This window comes from Artemia sp. Qi Xiang Cuo, chromosome 11 (genome assembly GCF_049724085.1).
Source record: "Artemia sp. Qi Xiang Cuo chromosome 11, ASM4972408v1, whole genome shotgun sequence".
Taxonomy (NCBI): domain Eukaryota; kingdom Metazoa; phylum Arthropoda; class Branchiopoda; order Anostraca; family Artemiidae; genus Artemia; species Artemia sp. Qi Xiang Cuo.
Genome location: NC_142804.1, coordinates 66,002,119 through 66,016,849, shown reverse-complemented (window position 1 = coordinate 66,016,849; position 14,731 = coordinate 66,002,119). Strand labels below are relative to the sequence as shown.

Below are 14,731 nucleotides of genomic sequence, written 5' to 3'. Positions count from 1 at the left end.
GGGTATATCTTAAAATCCTTGCCCTGAAGTTTCTGGGGGAGTGTCCTCCTCAAAAACATATTTTATATTTGGAAATCAACTACGCTGAACAAAATGGCTATCTCAAAATTTTGTTGGGAGGTGTTTGGGGAATTGATGGGCGTGGGGGGGGGCTAGGTGCACTCCAATCACTTTAGACTCTTAGAAAGGGCACTAGCCCTTTAATTTCTAGTCAAATGAGCCTATTTTGAAGATTCTACGACAGCGCCTTCTTTAAAAACCTTATATGTCCTCAGGGCATAACTTACAACCCTTGCCTTGAGTATTTTGGGGGAGTGTCCTCCTCAAAAACATTTTTTCTATGTGGAAATCAACTATGCTGAACAAAATACTTATCTGAAAATTTCGACTGGATGTGTTTGGGGAAATGATGGGCGTGGGGGGGAAGGGGAGGGGGCTAGTTACACTACAAATCACTTTCGACTATTAAAAAGGGCAGTAGCCCTTTCATTTCCAATTGAATGAGCCTGTTTTGAAGTTTCTAGGACAACGCCTTCTATAAAAGCCTTACATTCCCAGAGGGCATAAATTAAAACCCGTGCACTGAGGCTTGTGGGGGAATGTTCTCCTCAAAAACATCTTTTCTATCTGGAAATCAACTACGTTGAACAAAATCGGCATCTCACAATTTTTATTGGGTGTGTTTGGGGGAATGATGGGCTTCGGAGGGGGCTAGTTGCCCTCCAATAATTTTCGACTATTAAAAAGGGCACTAGCCCTGTAATTTCCAATCGAAGGAGCCTGTTTTGAAGTTTCTACGACAACGGCTTCTATAAAAACCTTATATGCCCCTAATTAATTCAAAAAAGGCATTTTTTTTCCTAATTAATTCAAAAAATGCATTTCCATAAGTTTATTTGTTTCTACTAAAAGTTGTTACCATCAGTTTTATATTAGAAACTCCTGAACTGTTGAATATTTAGTTTCAATAGGCGGGTGTAGATACCAGTCTTCAGGTGATAAACATTCAGGGTTGCAACTTGTATCGGCTGGCATGATAAGTGAATTTTTCAAGATATTATGCAAATGGTAATGCTCCGTCAAATTAGGTTGCTGTCTAAGATTTTGAAAGAAGAGAAAGGTAATCAAAGAAGAACTTGGCCTAGTTAGTTCACAAACGTGCTGTGTTAAATACAAGAGCGCCGGCAGAATATTTTCGGGGGGGGGGGCAAACGCCAAAAGATCAGTGGTGGTTGGGCGACATGAAATATCGAAAAAATAGCGAATTTTCATCGAAATAACGAAAAAAAATTTCGTCATAAGAGAGTCTTATCAAACAGTTTGTGAAAAAAAACCCGAGGTAAAGAGTGACTTGGACCAATATTCATCAAAACTAGAAAATTTAATTCTCGTGACAATTGCTACACCGGCAGTATTGGCTTTTTATGCTAATTCTAAATATTTAGATTTCTTTCAGTTTATTGTTACCCACCCACAACCAAAAATCTGAGAAAAATGGCCTGATTTTTGAAAAAAAAGAACCCCCCCCCCTCCAAAAAAAAACAAGGGATCTTATTGAAAAGCTCTTTATTAGGTACATTATATCAGATAACCATACCATAGTGGTTTCAAGCTCCAATCTTAAAAATGTGGAATTTTGCATTTTTTTTTTTCCAAAAGAGACATCGTTGATGCAGATTTATTTGTTCTGTTTTTCCCCAGGGGAGATTGTATCAAACCAAAGGTCCAAGATAATTGGGAGGGAGCTCTTTCAAGCACAAATTTAAGGCTCCTTTTTAAGTGACCATACAGATTGGACCAGGGGAAAGTTTTGTTTTCTTGCTGTTTTAGGGCGCAAAACTACAACTTTACCCCAAAGAGGATGAATTTGCAATCAATTTAAAATTCTGAGAAGCTAATTGATTTAAAAGTATGAATAACTGTATTTTAGGCTTTCCAGTTGTAACAGAAGCAATGCCACACGGTGGCAGTACAGGATTCAACCAATTTGATTCGCTTTATCAAACAGTTCGTGATAACGAACTGCAAGTAAGGAGCGACCCGGCTCAATGGTAACCGAAACTGTAGAAAACGGAATTTTGATACCAATAGATACATCAAAAGAATCTGATTTTAATGCTGATTAGAACCTAGAACCTTAATGAAAATCACTCCATCATATTTAGCGTATCATAGAACCCTACTGCAGAGGTTTCAAGCTCCTATCTGCAAAAATGTGGAATTTTGTATTTTTTTGCCAGAAAAAAGATCACGGATGCGTGTTTATTTGTTTTTTTGTTGTTTTTTTTTGTCCAGGGGTGATCGTATCGACCAAGTGGTCCTAGAATGTCCTGGGAGGGCTCATTCGAACGGATATTAAAAGTTCTTTTGCCCTTTTTAAGTGACCAAAAAAATTTAGGACAACTAGGCCTCCTCCCACGCTCATTTTTTCCCAAAGTCCCCCAATCAAAATTTTGAGATAGCCATTTTGTTCAGCATGGTCGAAAATATGATAACTATATCTTTTAGGATAACTTTATCCCCCGAACCCCCTGGGGGGAGGGCTGAAAGTTATTAACTTTATTCAATGTTAACATATAGTATTGGTTATTGGGAAGTATACAGACGTTTTCAAAGGGAATTTTTTCTGGTAGTGGGGGGGGGGTCGGGGGTTATGTGGGAGGATCATTCCATTAAGGAAGTTTTAATGGGAGAAGGGACATTGCTATGAAGGGGGCGCAGGATTTCCCAGCATTATTTAAAAACAGATCAGAAATTATATATATATAAAAAAAACAAGTTTTTTTACTGAAAGTAAGGAGCAACATCAAAACTTAAAACGACAGAAACGTATATGATTGGGTTCACCCCCTAGTCAATACTCGCTCTTTAAACCAAAGATGATTTAGTACTTTCATAAGAGCTACTTATTCTAATTAACGGCATTTGTGATTAAGGGGTCATTTTTAAAGAATTGGAAGAAAATTCGAACTTTAAATTAAAGAGCAAGGTATTGACTAGGGGGCGAACCCTCTAATATACGTATTAAAAATATAGGAATATAGAAGTTCGTTACGTAAGTTAATTCGTAAGTTAGGTATATTTATTACTAATAAAAACGTTCGTAAATAAAATTAAACAGGTTTCGAGAAAGCTATTTAACCAAATAAAAGTAAAATTTTGTATATTCAAATTTTGCTTTAACTATTCATGTACGATGAGCCAAAATCAAAACCTCCATTAATTCAAAAATGTTCGAAAATTAAATATAAAAAAACAAGGTTTTTTTAACTGAAAGTAAGGAACGACATTAAAACTTAAAACGAACAGAAATTATTCCGTATATGAAAGGGGCTGTCCTCTCCTCAACACCTCGTTCTTTACGCTAAAGTTTGACTTTCTCACAACTCTTTTTTTTTAAACAATGAAAAACTTTAGCGTAAAGAGAGAGGCGTTGAGGAGGGAACAGCCCCTTTCATATGCGGAATAATTTCTGCTCGTTTTAAGTTTTAACGTCGCTCCTTACTTTCAGTTAAAAAAAATTCTTTTTTTTTATTCAATTTGTAATACAATTAGGCGACGCGCTTGGCGATCTGTAATTGCGGATCAGCTATAATGAGGGGGGTGAGTCATTGTTTGGGTGGGGATAGGGTGGGTTCGTAAAAAAGTAAATTTTAATAGACAAACTGCTTACTTTTCACGAGGCTTCAGATAAATGTTGAAAGAGACAGGAGGAGTAAGAATTAATCAAATGGTTTCGCTATACAGCAAAAATGTTACATTCCCATTTCTACCAGCACAGAGGTGGATATCAAGGCAGTTCATCATCAGCCCCGCCAGGAAATTTCATTGGGGTTGCAAATACTGCAAGGAACTTAGTCTACAGCAATTTTAAATGGAGTTATTTTCTTTTTCTAGTTCTATGAAGTACTTGAATGTATTTAAACAAACCTATGTAGCCTAACGTATTTACCGATAAGAAAATCTTATTTTAGAGGTTATAGTGGCTTCAGTTATGTAGAAGATCAAAATTCTCATAATATTTCCATCCAAACAAATAATGATATTTCTGTTCTTCCCACCGAAATTATTTAGTAGTAACATTAACAAGGACTTCTTACCAAAGTAACTATTCATCGCCTATGTTTTAAGTAGCCTATATTCAAATTTTATCCAAAATTGAAAATTCAAACATAGGACGGTATTATGGATGGATTTGGTTTCAAAGGCAGCTAGGCTGTATTGATCGTCTGTTTCCTGCAGATGGGGATCAGAGCTTTAAAATTGGAGTTCGCAAGTGTCAGGCGCCTCTTGATGTATTTGAGTTGTTTGTAACTCAAGGTAAGCTCCCAAGGTAAGTGAAGCCTTCCATCCACTCAATGGTATCGCCACCAAGCTGAAGGCTAAGATTTACCTGTTAATCGAACTTGCGTGAGCAAAGTATGGCTTTCGTTTTTGACGTGTTGATGGCCATCCCGAAGAGGTTGGTGGACGAGTGAACGCTGTTAGCCTGAGATTGTAGATCTTGAAGGGACTCAGCTATTAGGTCTATGTCATCAGCATATGCTAGTTTGTCTATCACCACTCCCCCGACAAGGGCGCCGGTTGGGTTGTTTGTGAGTGAAAGGGCTGCAGTTAGGAAGAGATTGAACAGCTCCGGTGACATTAGGCAACCTTGAAGTACTCCGGTAGAGGTTTTGAAGCTCCCGGTAAGTCCTTCTCCAGTCATGACGCGGCTACTGAACTTCTTATACATGTCTTTGATCAGCGAGATCAGGTTGAATGGGATGCCAAAGTGAAGAAGGGTGTGCCATAGACCTTCTCTCCATATCCGATCGAAAGCTTGTTTAAAGTTTATGAAAAGGTGGTAGATGATGCGCCCAAGTTCGCTGTACTTTTCCATGATCTGCCGAACAGTGAATATCTGATCAATTGTTGATCTATTAGGTCGGAAGCCGGCTTGGTATTCCGGAATGACCATTGAGGAAATGGCTCGTATACGCCCGAGCATGACTCTTGTGAGGATTTTTGCTGCGTGACTGGTAAGACTTATTGGGTGGTAGTTGTCGCAGACAATTTTAGAGCCTTTCTTATGCAGGGGGATTATCGTGGCTTCGCACCAGGGTGAGGGGAAGTGACATTTTTCTCAAGCAGCTTTGGCAATTTTGTGGTAAAGGTCAAGGAGTGGTTTGCAGTTTACTTTCAGTAGTTCAGGCTGGATTCCATCGGGGCCGGCAGCTTTGTTTGTTCTCAAGTCTCTGATAGCTGCTTCTATTTCAGAGTGAAAAGAGGGAGGACTTGGATCTGTAGAGGTGATGGGGAAAGTGTCGAGAATTGTTGGGTCTGGGTGGATGTCCAGATTCAGTTTATTTTTAAAATATTATTTTCTATCGAGATCGGATTCTGTCTGTGGATTGCATTTGGTTTCCATGTTCGTAAAGAAGGGAACACGCTTTGATGTCCTTCTTTTTGGCCAATTCCTGCACTCTTCTATACATGTAGTGGGGGTCTCCTTTCTTGAAGGCCGATTCACATTGATGACAGGTTTCTTTAATAAAATCACGATGAGCACGTCTGATGGTTTTCTCAACAGCTCGTTTGAGTTGCTTGTATCGGTCCCTTTTTTCTTTATCTTGCTTGTTCGTGAGTTGGCACTTTTCGTCGCAGAGGGAGATGATCTTGTCTGTTATCCAAGGTTTCTGAATGTTTTTTAGGGTACCCAGTGTGGAATGAGCGACATCACATATGATATTTGTGCTGCTAGTCACCAGGTTGTCAATATCTTCCTTAGACAGGATAGATGGAGAGCTCGACGTGAGCTCCGAAATTTTTTCGGATAGAATGGTGATATAGATCACATGTGTGTTCTCGTCTTTCAGTAGATCTACTCGAAATTTGGGGGTTTTCTTAAACAACTTTGATGCTGTTTTAAGTCTTGTTTTGAACCTAGACATGACAAGCGAGTGGTCGCTGTCAAAGTCGCCATCAGCTAGTGTGACTGTGTTTAGGATGGACATTTTCCAACGTCTAGACACGAGGATGTAGTCCATTAAGTTTTTAGTTTTTCCATCTGGTGAGGTCCAGGATGTCTTACGGCGAAGTCTGTGCTCGAACAGTGTGTTTGTAATGACTAAATCGTTGTCTCTGCAGAATTCGATAAGGCGTTATCCTCTTCTGTTCATTTTTCCGTGTCCAAATTTGCCCATTACATCTTCGTGTCCTGTGTGGTTGTTTCCGACGATGGCATTGAAGTCACCAATGACAAAGATTATGTTGTTTTTAGGGACAGAATCAACTAGACTTAGAAGCTGTAGAAAGAAGTTTTCAGACTCTTCATCGTCTCTGCTGGAATGCGGAGCGTATAGGCCTACTTGGATAATTGTGAGGTTGGTGGGTGAACCTTTCAGGCGGATCATGATGATCCATTCCGTGAGCGGTTTTACGGAGATTAAGGATTTTCTAGCTTTATTAGACAGTAGGAAACCTACACCTTGTCGATGTTTCCCATCATTACGTCCCGAAAGTAGAAGGGTAACATCTCCATGTTTCTCTTCGCCAGTAACCGGAAGATGGGTTTCGGCGAGATCGATAAAGTCCCAGATGTACCGTGTTATCTCTCTTAGGAGAAGGTCTATTTTTCCTTGTTTATCGAGAGTTTAGTGAAACTTGTGCTTAAGTTTTAATTATGGATTTACACATTTTAAAAACATTTAATCAGGGATTTAAGGAACAGGTACCTCAAATTATACAAATTATATCATTACGTCCCGAAAGTAGAAGGGTAACATCTCCATGTTTCTCTTCACCAGTGACTGGAAGATGGGTTTCGGCGAGACCGATAACGTCCCAGCTGTACCGTGTTATCTCTTTTAGGAGTAGGTCTATTTTTCCTTGTTTAGCGAGTGTTTAGCGAAACTTGTGCTTAAGTTTTAATTATGGATTTACACATTTTAAAAACAATTAACCAGGGATTTAAGGAACAGGTACCTCAAATTATATCTTGGTTAAGCCGGGGTATGATTTGGAAAACAATCAGAAGTTAAATAAAAAAAGAGCGTTTGAACTGAAAGCAAGAAACAGATTTGAAACCTTTTCGAAAAGATTATTATTTACATGAATCGGGCTGTCTCCTCCTTAGCTCCTTACTCTTTACTGTGAAGTTTGGCATTTTTTCCAAATTTTAAAGAAAATTTGCAATTGAAAAGATAAGATTTTTCAAAGCACTAAAAATACCTTTTTTAATAAGCAAGGTGTTGAGAAGGGGGCAGTCCCGCTTATATACAAAGTAATTTATATTTGCTTTGAGTTTTAAACTTGGTCCTTACTTTAGTTGAAAATCCTTTTCTATTTGTTTTATTACATTTCATGAAACTGTAAAGTTTTATGAATACAGTACTTTTGGTAACGCAGAAAAAACGATCAATAAATTCAATGATCTCTGTTTGGATTTTGTGAGTAATCGAGTAGTTCATGGTAATTAGCTGTAGGTACTGAGCGACCCGGCTCAATTGCAACCGATGCTCCAAATAACTGAATTTTTATACCAATTGATACATTAAAGGAAGGGGCTTATTATGTTGATTCAAAATATATACTTTTCATAAAGTTTAGTTTGACCAGTCCAAAGCTACGAGCCTGGGAAAATTTGTCTGATTTTCAAAAAAAGGGGGAAAGCCATAAAACTTTAATGAAAATTACACCATCAGATTCAGCGTATCAAAGAACCCTACTGTAGAGGTTTCAAGCTAATATCTACAAAAATGTGGAATTTCGTAATTTTGCTAGAAGAAAGATCAAGGATGCGTGTTTACTTTTTTTTTTTTCCATGGGTGATCATATTGATCCAGTGGGCACAGACCGTTGAGAGAGGGTTTATTCTAATGGAAATAAAAGATTCTAGTGCCCTTTTTAAGTGACAAAAGTAATTGTAGGGCAACTAGGCCCCCACCCACGTCACCTTTTTTGAAAATCGTCTGATCAAAATTTTGAGATGGATTTTTTCTTCTGCATAGTTGAAAGGCCCAATAACTATGTCTTTAGAGATAAAATGGCCCCCTTCAGCCACAGGGGAATGGTTTATAAGTTATAAAATTTACCCATTGCTTCATTTGTTATTGGGAATATGTATACATTCTTCGGGTTGGGAGGGGAGAAATTTTCTGCTGGGAGGATTTTACACGGGGAAAAATTTCCATGGAGAAGGAAGTTTCCAGGGGGGTGAACTTTTCAGGGGATATTTTACACTTGGTGAATTTGCCAGAATTCCTATACAAAATTCCTTTATGTCTTGCTTTTTCTTTACCGACTCAATTTTAGGCGTCAAGATGTTAAGGGTAATTGTTCGAGGTAAATTTTCGCCAGGATTGAATTGCCCAGAGGATATTTTTGGGGGGAGCGGGATTTTTCGTGGAGGGGGCCAGGTATCCTGGGCGTTATTAAAAAAACAATCATAAATTCAATTAAAAAACAAGTTTTTTCAACTAAAAGTAACGAGCTACATTAAAACTTTTTTGTATAATATTTTCACGGATATTTTTTAAGAATATCGACAGTTTTGAACTTTGTTATCAAACACCAAAATATTTAATGCCTTTAGACTCAATTGTTTATAAAAAGTAACTATCAAAGCAGTTTGTTCAATGTAAAACATTAAACCTAAGATTAAGAAAATCAAATAAAAATTTGTAGTGTGGAGAAGGTGGTCTCTGTACCTGCGACTATGCGGCTGGGGTTCAGGTAGTGTGCGACCGTGCGGCTATAGGGTGTGTTGTTCCTCTCCACTCACTGTGAGCAGTTTTTGTGTACCAGAACATATTATTTTATCACAATTTAATTAGCCCTCTAAATTTTGTGTTGAAATGAAGATATTGTTGGCGGTTTTCAATAAAATTTCTGAAACGCAATATAAGTAAAGAGCAATAAAGTTTCATTTTATTAATCTTTTTGACATGGAAGGAGTTGTCGTAGAAACTTTGGAAGGTGCTCATTCAGCTGAAAATTGAAAGTTTTAGTGATTTTTATAAGAATTAAAGGGATTGATACCAATCCGTTTCCCTCCCAAGCCCGTCTTCCCTACCCTTCTTCCAATAGTATTTGATCAAAATTAGCCATTTTGTTCTTAATGGTTAAAATGTCATGAAGTTTCACCGTAATATCCTCATCCTTATTTTTGTTATACACAGGATATCGCCCTCCCCCCTTCTCAATCATAAATACTACATAGAAACAATCGATAAATTGCATAATTTTTCATTCTTTCCTCAGGGTCTGTCGGGGGCAAGGCATAACTGATATATGAATCTTAGTTGTCTAGTGCAAAAATGAGCAAAACTAGAATCAAATAATCTACCAAGAGTAAAAAAACCACAAATCAGCATCAATAAACAATGGACCCCCCCCCCCTCAAAAAAAAAACAGACATTACAATAAATAACCAAGTCAAACTCAAAACGTGCAGAAATTAACATGATTAGGGCTCACAACCCCTATGCCTTCTCAAGGCCGGAACATAATTTGCACTTTACTGAAAAAAAAAAAATGAATGTGCATTGTCAGTTTAATATACATATGCTAAAAGTGAAAACATTAAAGAAATGTTTCAGTAAAACTCAAATTATGTTCTGGCCGTGAGAAGGCATAGGGGTTGTGAGCCATAATCATGTTAATTTCTGTTCGTTTTGAGGTATTTATTATATATCTGTTCGTTTTGGGTTTCATTTATTTATTGATACTGATTTGTGGTAGTTTTACGCTTGGTAGACTATTTGATTCTTTTTCTGCTCATTTTTGTTTAATGGATTTCTTTACTTTTCCTTGAAAAACTTATTTTGTGGAATTTTTTTTTTTAAATTAGTTAACATAGAAGAAACTAGTTATAAATCAAATTACATCTATAAAATAAAGTAAACATAGAATTTAGACATCCGAAATTTGCTTCAATTTAAGAGGGACTCTAGTGTTATAGTCAAACAATTTATGACAAATTAACTGACGAACTATATATAAAGAAACAATGAACATATCAAATATTAATGGTTTGTGATTATAGCTTGTTGTATTTTATTATTCACGCAATTTTTCTCCGAAACAAAATAAAAAGAAATAAACTTTGCACGAGAAGAAAAAATTGTTGAATTTTGAGTCCGAGTTTTATTCAAAAGGACTAATCAACAACTAGGACTTTAATCTATAATACCTTTGACCTATATTTCACAGTTTAGACCTGTATAGATGCTTTTTAGGGTCCTACCTGTCCAACAGATGGTGATCGGTCTCTCGCAAGACTTCCCATATGAGATGAACGACTGAACCTATCAACTGATGGATCTCGACTCCGTTCTCTTGAGGGGGGTCGCTTATAATGGTCAAACCGGTCATCCATTGTAGATTGAAATCCAGTGACGGGATTTGACTGCCCCTGTTAAAGAATAAGAGAGTTCTTTCATTTCTTTTCTTAATATCAAAAAGTTGTATAACTTGATAATAGCATGAAACTATAAAATATAATCTTCTTTCTTTCATTGAAAACAAACTTAAGATATAATAAGATTCGACTCAAGTTATTGAGGAGAAAAAACATTCTTTTATGCAAGTGGATCGGTTGAAAATCAAGTTTTACACACATCTTTAAAATAGAATAAAATATGGAAATAAGAAAATTTATTCCGGAAACGTATAGCTTGTTATTACAGTATATTTTATAATAATAACAGAATTCTAAAATCCTAAATTTTACCAAAAATCTGGGCACTTCCTATTAAAATCATCAAATTTTTTTTTATTATTATTATTCCCCCTAAATAGCAATTTGAGGAAGGCATTAATGCTATGTGGTCTTTACCGGGTTTAGAGTCTTCAACAGGGTGATAAGAATAGATTTCTAGTTAAAGCACCAAAAATAGTGAAAATGAAATCTGATTGTTTAGTTAGGTTAAGTGAAAACTTACACAACCATGCATATCACCTAGAATTTGAAAAAATTTGGAGCCCCATCTAGTGAAAAAGACCTTAAGCAATTATGCAGTTTTGACAGTAGCTGGAGCCAAATTAAGAAAAAGAAACGTGGGGGAAAATCAGAAAAAAAACACCCCTTAATAGGAATTGTGTAAGTAAAAACTTATACAACCATGCATATCATCTAGAATTGGAAAAAAGTTGGAGCCCCATCTAGTGAAAAACACCTTAAGTTATGCAGTTTTGACAGTAGTGGGAGCCAAATTAAGATAAAGAAAGGTGGGGGAAAGTCATAAAAAAAAGTATGGAGCACCAAAAAGCTTAGGAACTAGGAAGATTATCTTTTCCTTGAAGGTGTATTTGTCTTTGGGATTTTGTTAATGCGGACAAATAGCGCTGCCAAATTTAATTAATCGGGTTTGCTTATTTGTTTTCAAGATTCAACGTAGCAACACTGACGAAAAAGTGGTAGGCTACTACGCTAAACACCTATACGACTTGAAACAAACTAAAGAAAAATCTTAGAATTTCGTGGTTTTCACGGATGAAAGGACTTGAGGTGAGTCCAGAGGGTAAAAAATATTTGTATTTTAATGCCCTCATGTTTTAAGTATGAATTTTTGAAAATGGTGGTTGCCAACCCTATTAAAAGGAGGTTCAAAAACAAGATCAGAAGGGAAGAGACAAAAATTTAAGAAATCAGAATAATTGGCTAGAAAGTACTTCCAGCAAGCTGTTAAACAGAAATTTATAATAAAATTTAAATCACAGAATGATTGACATCTCCTTTCCATCTCAAGGCTAATTATTTTTGAAAGCTTGAATTTGAAGGAAATTGAAACTTCATGGGAAGGAGTAAAGATTTAAACTCAAATCAGGATGGAGTGGGAGAGGTATGTGCCCAGCTTTGTTAACCTCGGGTGGCTTAATGCTACAATGAGCCGCAAGAATTAGAAGCTTTTCTAGGAATCAACCTTTAAAAAATAACTAGAATACAAGAAACCCAGCCAAACATGCACCAAGTACTAAAAACCCTAATATAAATATTCTAAATATATTTTTCCAGAGTGTGTTATATCTCTTAAAGTCAGATATTTCTCAGCAAATTTACCGGTTAAAATTTAAAAAAAAAACTGTCATATGCATTTTTTTTTTCAAAACAATTTGTTTCTCTATCGCTGGCATCAATATATTTAAAGTGTGTGGATATTCTAGATGTATGTCATCCTTCATGTATGTTAATCAAATAAATTCTATAATGGATATCATGTAATCAAGAGTAATAACCAAACATAATCTCAGATTTTTGTTGTTTACATGCATTTTCACTATGTCTACAAAATAGTTTCGAAAAATGAAGATACGAGGTTTCCATTGTCAACGAAAATGTTTATCGAAGAAAGAAAAGAAATGAAACACGGAGAAACAGAAAAAAGAGAAAATAAGAAAACAAAAAGTAGAAACAAGCAAAGAGAGACAACTAGACCTGGTCTGATTACCAATCTCATTTAGTCCATTTTTTCATTTAAAAGAAGAATTTTTTCTGCTTAAGATAAAATCAAAGTCAGAAACCTCTGCCTTTCTGAGTGTAATAACTGCACGAAAAAATGATTTTATTTCAAGGAAAATAAAATATTAGAGAGATTTTTGCATACATTAAGCCTGTAATATGACTTCATATAGCAATTAAATAAAAAAAGCAAGTTTTTTTTAACTGAAAGTAAGGAGTGGCATTAAAACTTAAAACGAACTGAAATTATTCCGTATATGAAAGGGGCTGTGCCCTCCTCGACGCCTCGCTCTTTACGCTATAGTTTTTATTGTTTTTAAAAATAAAGTTATGAGACAGAGTCAAACTTACTTATCGAATTTCTATATTCGTATGTTTTTTTAAGTATATTAGGGAGTTCGCCCCCTAGTCAATACCTAGCTCTTTACGCTAAAGTTTGAATATCGTTCGAACCACAAACCTCTGAATCACAAAGGCCGGTTAGTTAGAATAGATAGCTCTTTTAAAAGTACTAAACAAACTTTAGCGTAATGAGCGAGGTACTGACTAGGAGGCGAACCCCCTCATATACGTAATCATTTCTGTTCGTTTTAAGTTTTGATATTGCTCCTTACTTTCAGTTGAAAAAAACTTGTTTTTTGTATTTAATTTCTGATCGTTTTTTAAATAATACTGGGAAATCTGGCACCCCCTTCATGGAAATGTCTCTTCGTCCAAGGAAACATCCTCTATGGAAAGATTCCCCCCTAACCCCTACTCCGACCCCCCCCCCCACCAGAAAAAATTCCTCCTGAAAAGGCCTGTATACTTCCCGTTAACCAATACTATATATAAAGAATGGGCAAAGTATATAACTTACAGCCCTTCCCCCGGGAACTGTGGGGGATTAAGTCATCCTCAAAGACTTATTAATTAGATTTTCGACTATGCTGGACAAAATGGCTATCTCAAAATTTTGATTGGGTGACTTCGGGAAAAATATGAGCGTGGGAGGGGGCCAAGTTGCCCTCTAATTTTTTGGTCACTTAAAAAGGGCACTAGAACTTTTAATTTCCGTTCGAATGAGCTCTCTAACGATATTCTAGGACTACTGGATGGATACGATCACCCCTGGGAAAAAAAAAAAACAGAAAACCAAACAAACAAATAAACACGCATCCGTGATCTTTCTTCTGGCAAAAAATACAAAATTCCACATTTTTGCAGATAAGAGCTTGAAACTTCTATAGTAGGATCCTCTGATACGCTGAATCTGATGGTGGGATTTTCATTAAAGTTCGATGACTCTTAGGGGTTGTTTCCCCCTTTTTTCGGAAATAAGGGAAATTTTTTCAGGCTCGTAACTTTGATGGGTAAGACTAAACTTGATGAAACTTATATATTTGAAATCAGCATAAAAATCGGATTCTTCTGATGTATCTATTGGTATCAAAATTCCTTTTTTTTATAGTTTCGGCTACTATTGAGCCGGGTCGCTCCTTACTTACAGTTCTTTACCCCGAACTGTTTGACCATGTAACTATCCAGAGCCACATATATTGCAATTCTGATTTCCGGATAATTTTCCAGTGATTTACATTAGAATTGCCTAGTTTTAAGCGCCTTTTAAACTACACAAACTTTAAGAATACAAATTTCATAACATATAAAAGGTGAAGGTCTTCTTGATAAAGTAAAAGATTGGTGCTGGTCAAATGGTATGACTCTCAACAGCCAAAAAAGTGCCATTGTACACTTCAGGACCCCTTATCGTATGAGAGATGTAAGGGAGCCAATCATCCTGACTTATGGGAATGATGTTGTACCGCAAGCTGCTATGGTGAAATTTCTTGGTGTGTATCTTGACTGTTTTCTCTCTTTTAAGCCTCATATAACTCACACCCGTTCGCTCATCTTCCGCCAGTCTTCAATGTTGCACCGGGTTAACTCATTTCTTCCGCCCGATGTTATGCTATCTCTTTATTATGCATTTGTATTTCATTACATGTCTTATTGCTGCTCTGTCTGGGGTAATACTAATAAATCTCTTCTCTGCTCACTTCAAAGAGCCCAAAATAGGGCAGTGAAGACTACTTTTCTTCTCCCTCGGCTTTACCCTTCCTCTGATCTTTATAATGATACTGGAATAGCTCCGCTGGATCGCATTGTGAGTAAAAGTAATCTTTATTTAGTGCATTCTGCTTTTCTAGGTACACTTCCACCGCCTCTACAGCAATTTTTTTCACGGACAGGCTCAGGTAGGTACTCTACTTTTTTACGTAGTTCTTCTCGTAGATTTATTTTGCCCAA

The 14,731-nt window shown here is 36.5% G+C and overlaps 1 protein-coding gene across 1 annotated transcript in view; it reads right to left on the bottom strand.

The window, feature by feature from the left end:
* The window catches only part of jp (junctophilin), a 403,025-nt gene that overhangs the window by 43,182 nt on the left and 345,112 nt on the right, over positions 1-14,731 (bottom strand). The window contains exon 10 of the mRNA XM_089096954.1: positions 10,229-10,396. Within this exon, the coding sequence (XP_088953080.1) occupies positions 10,229-10,396 (168 nt within the window). The remainder of the gene's footprint in view (positions 1-10,228; positions 10,397-14,731) is intronic.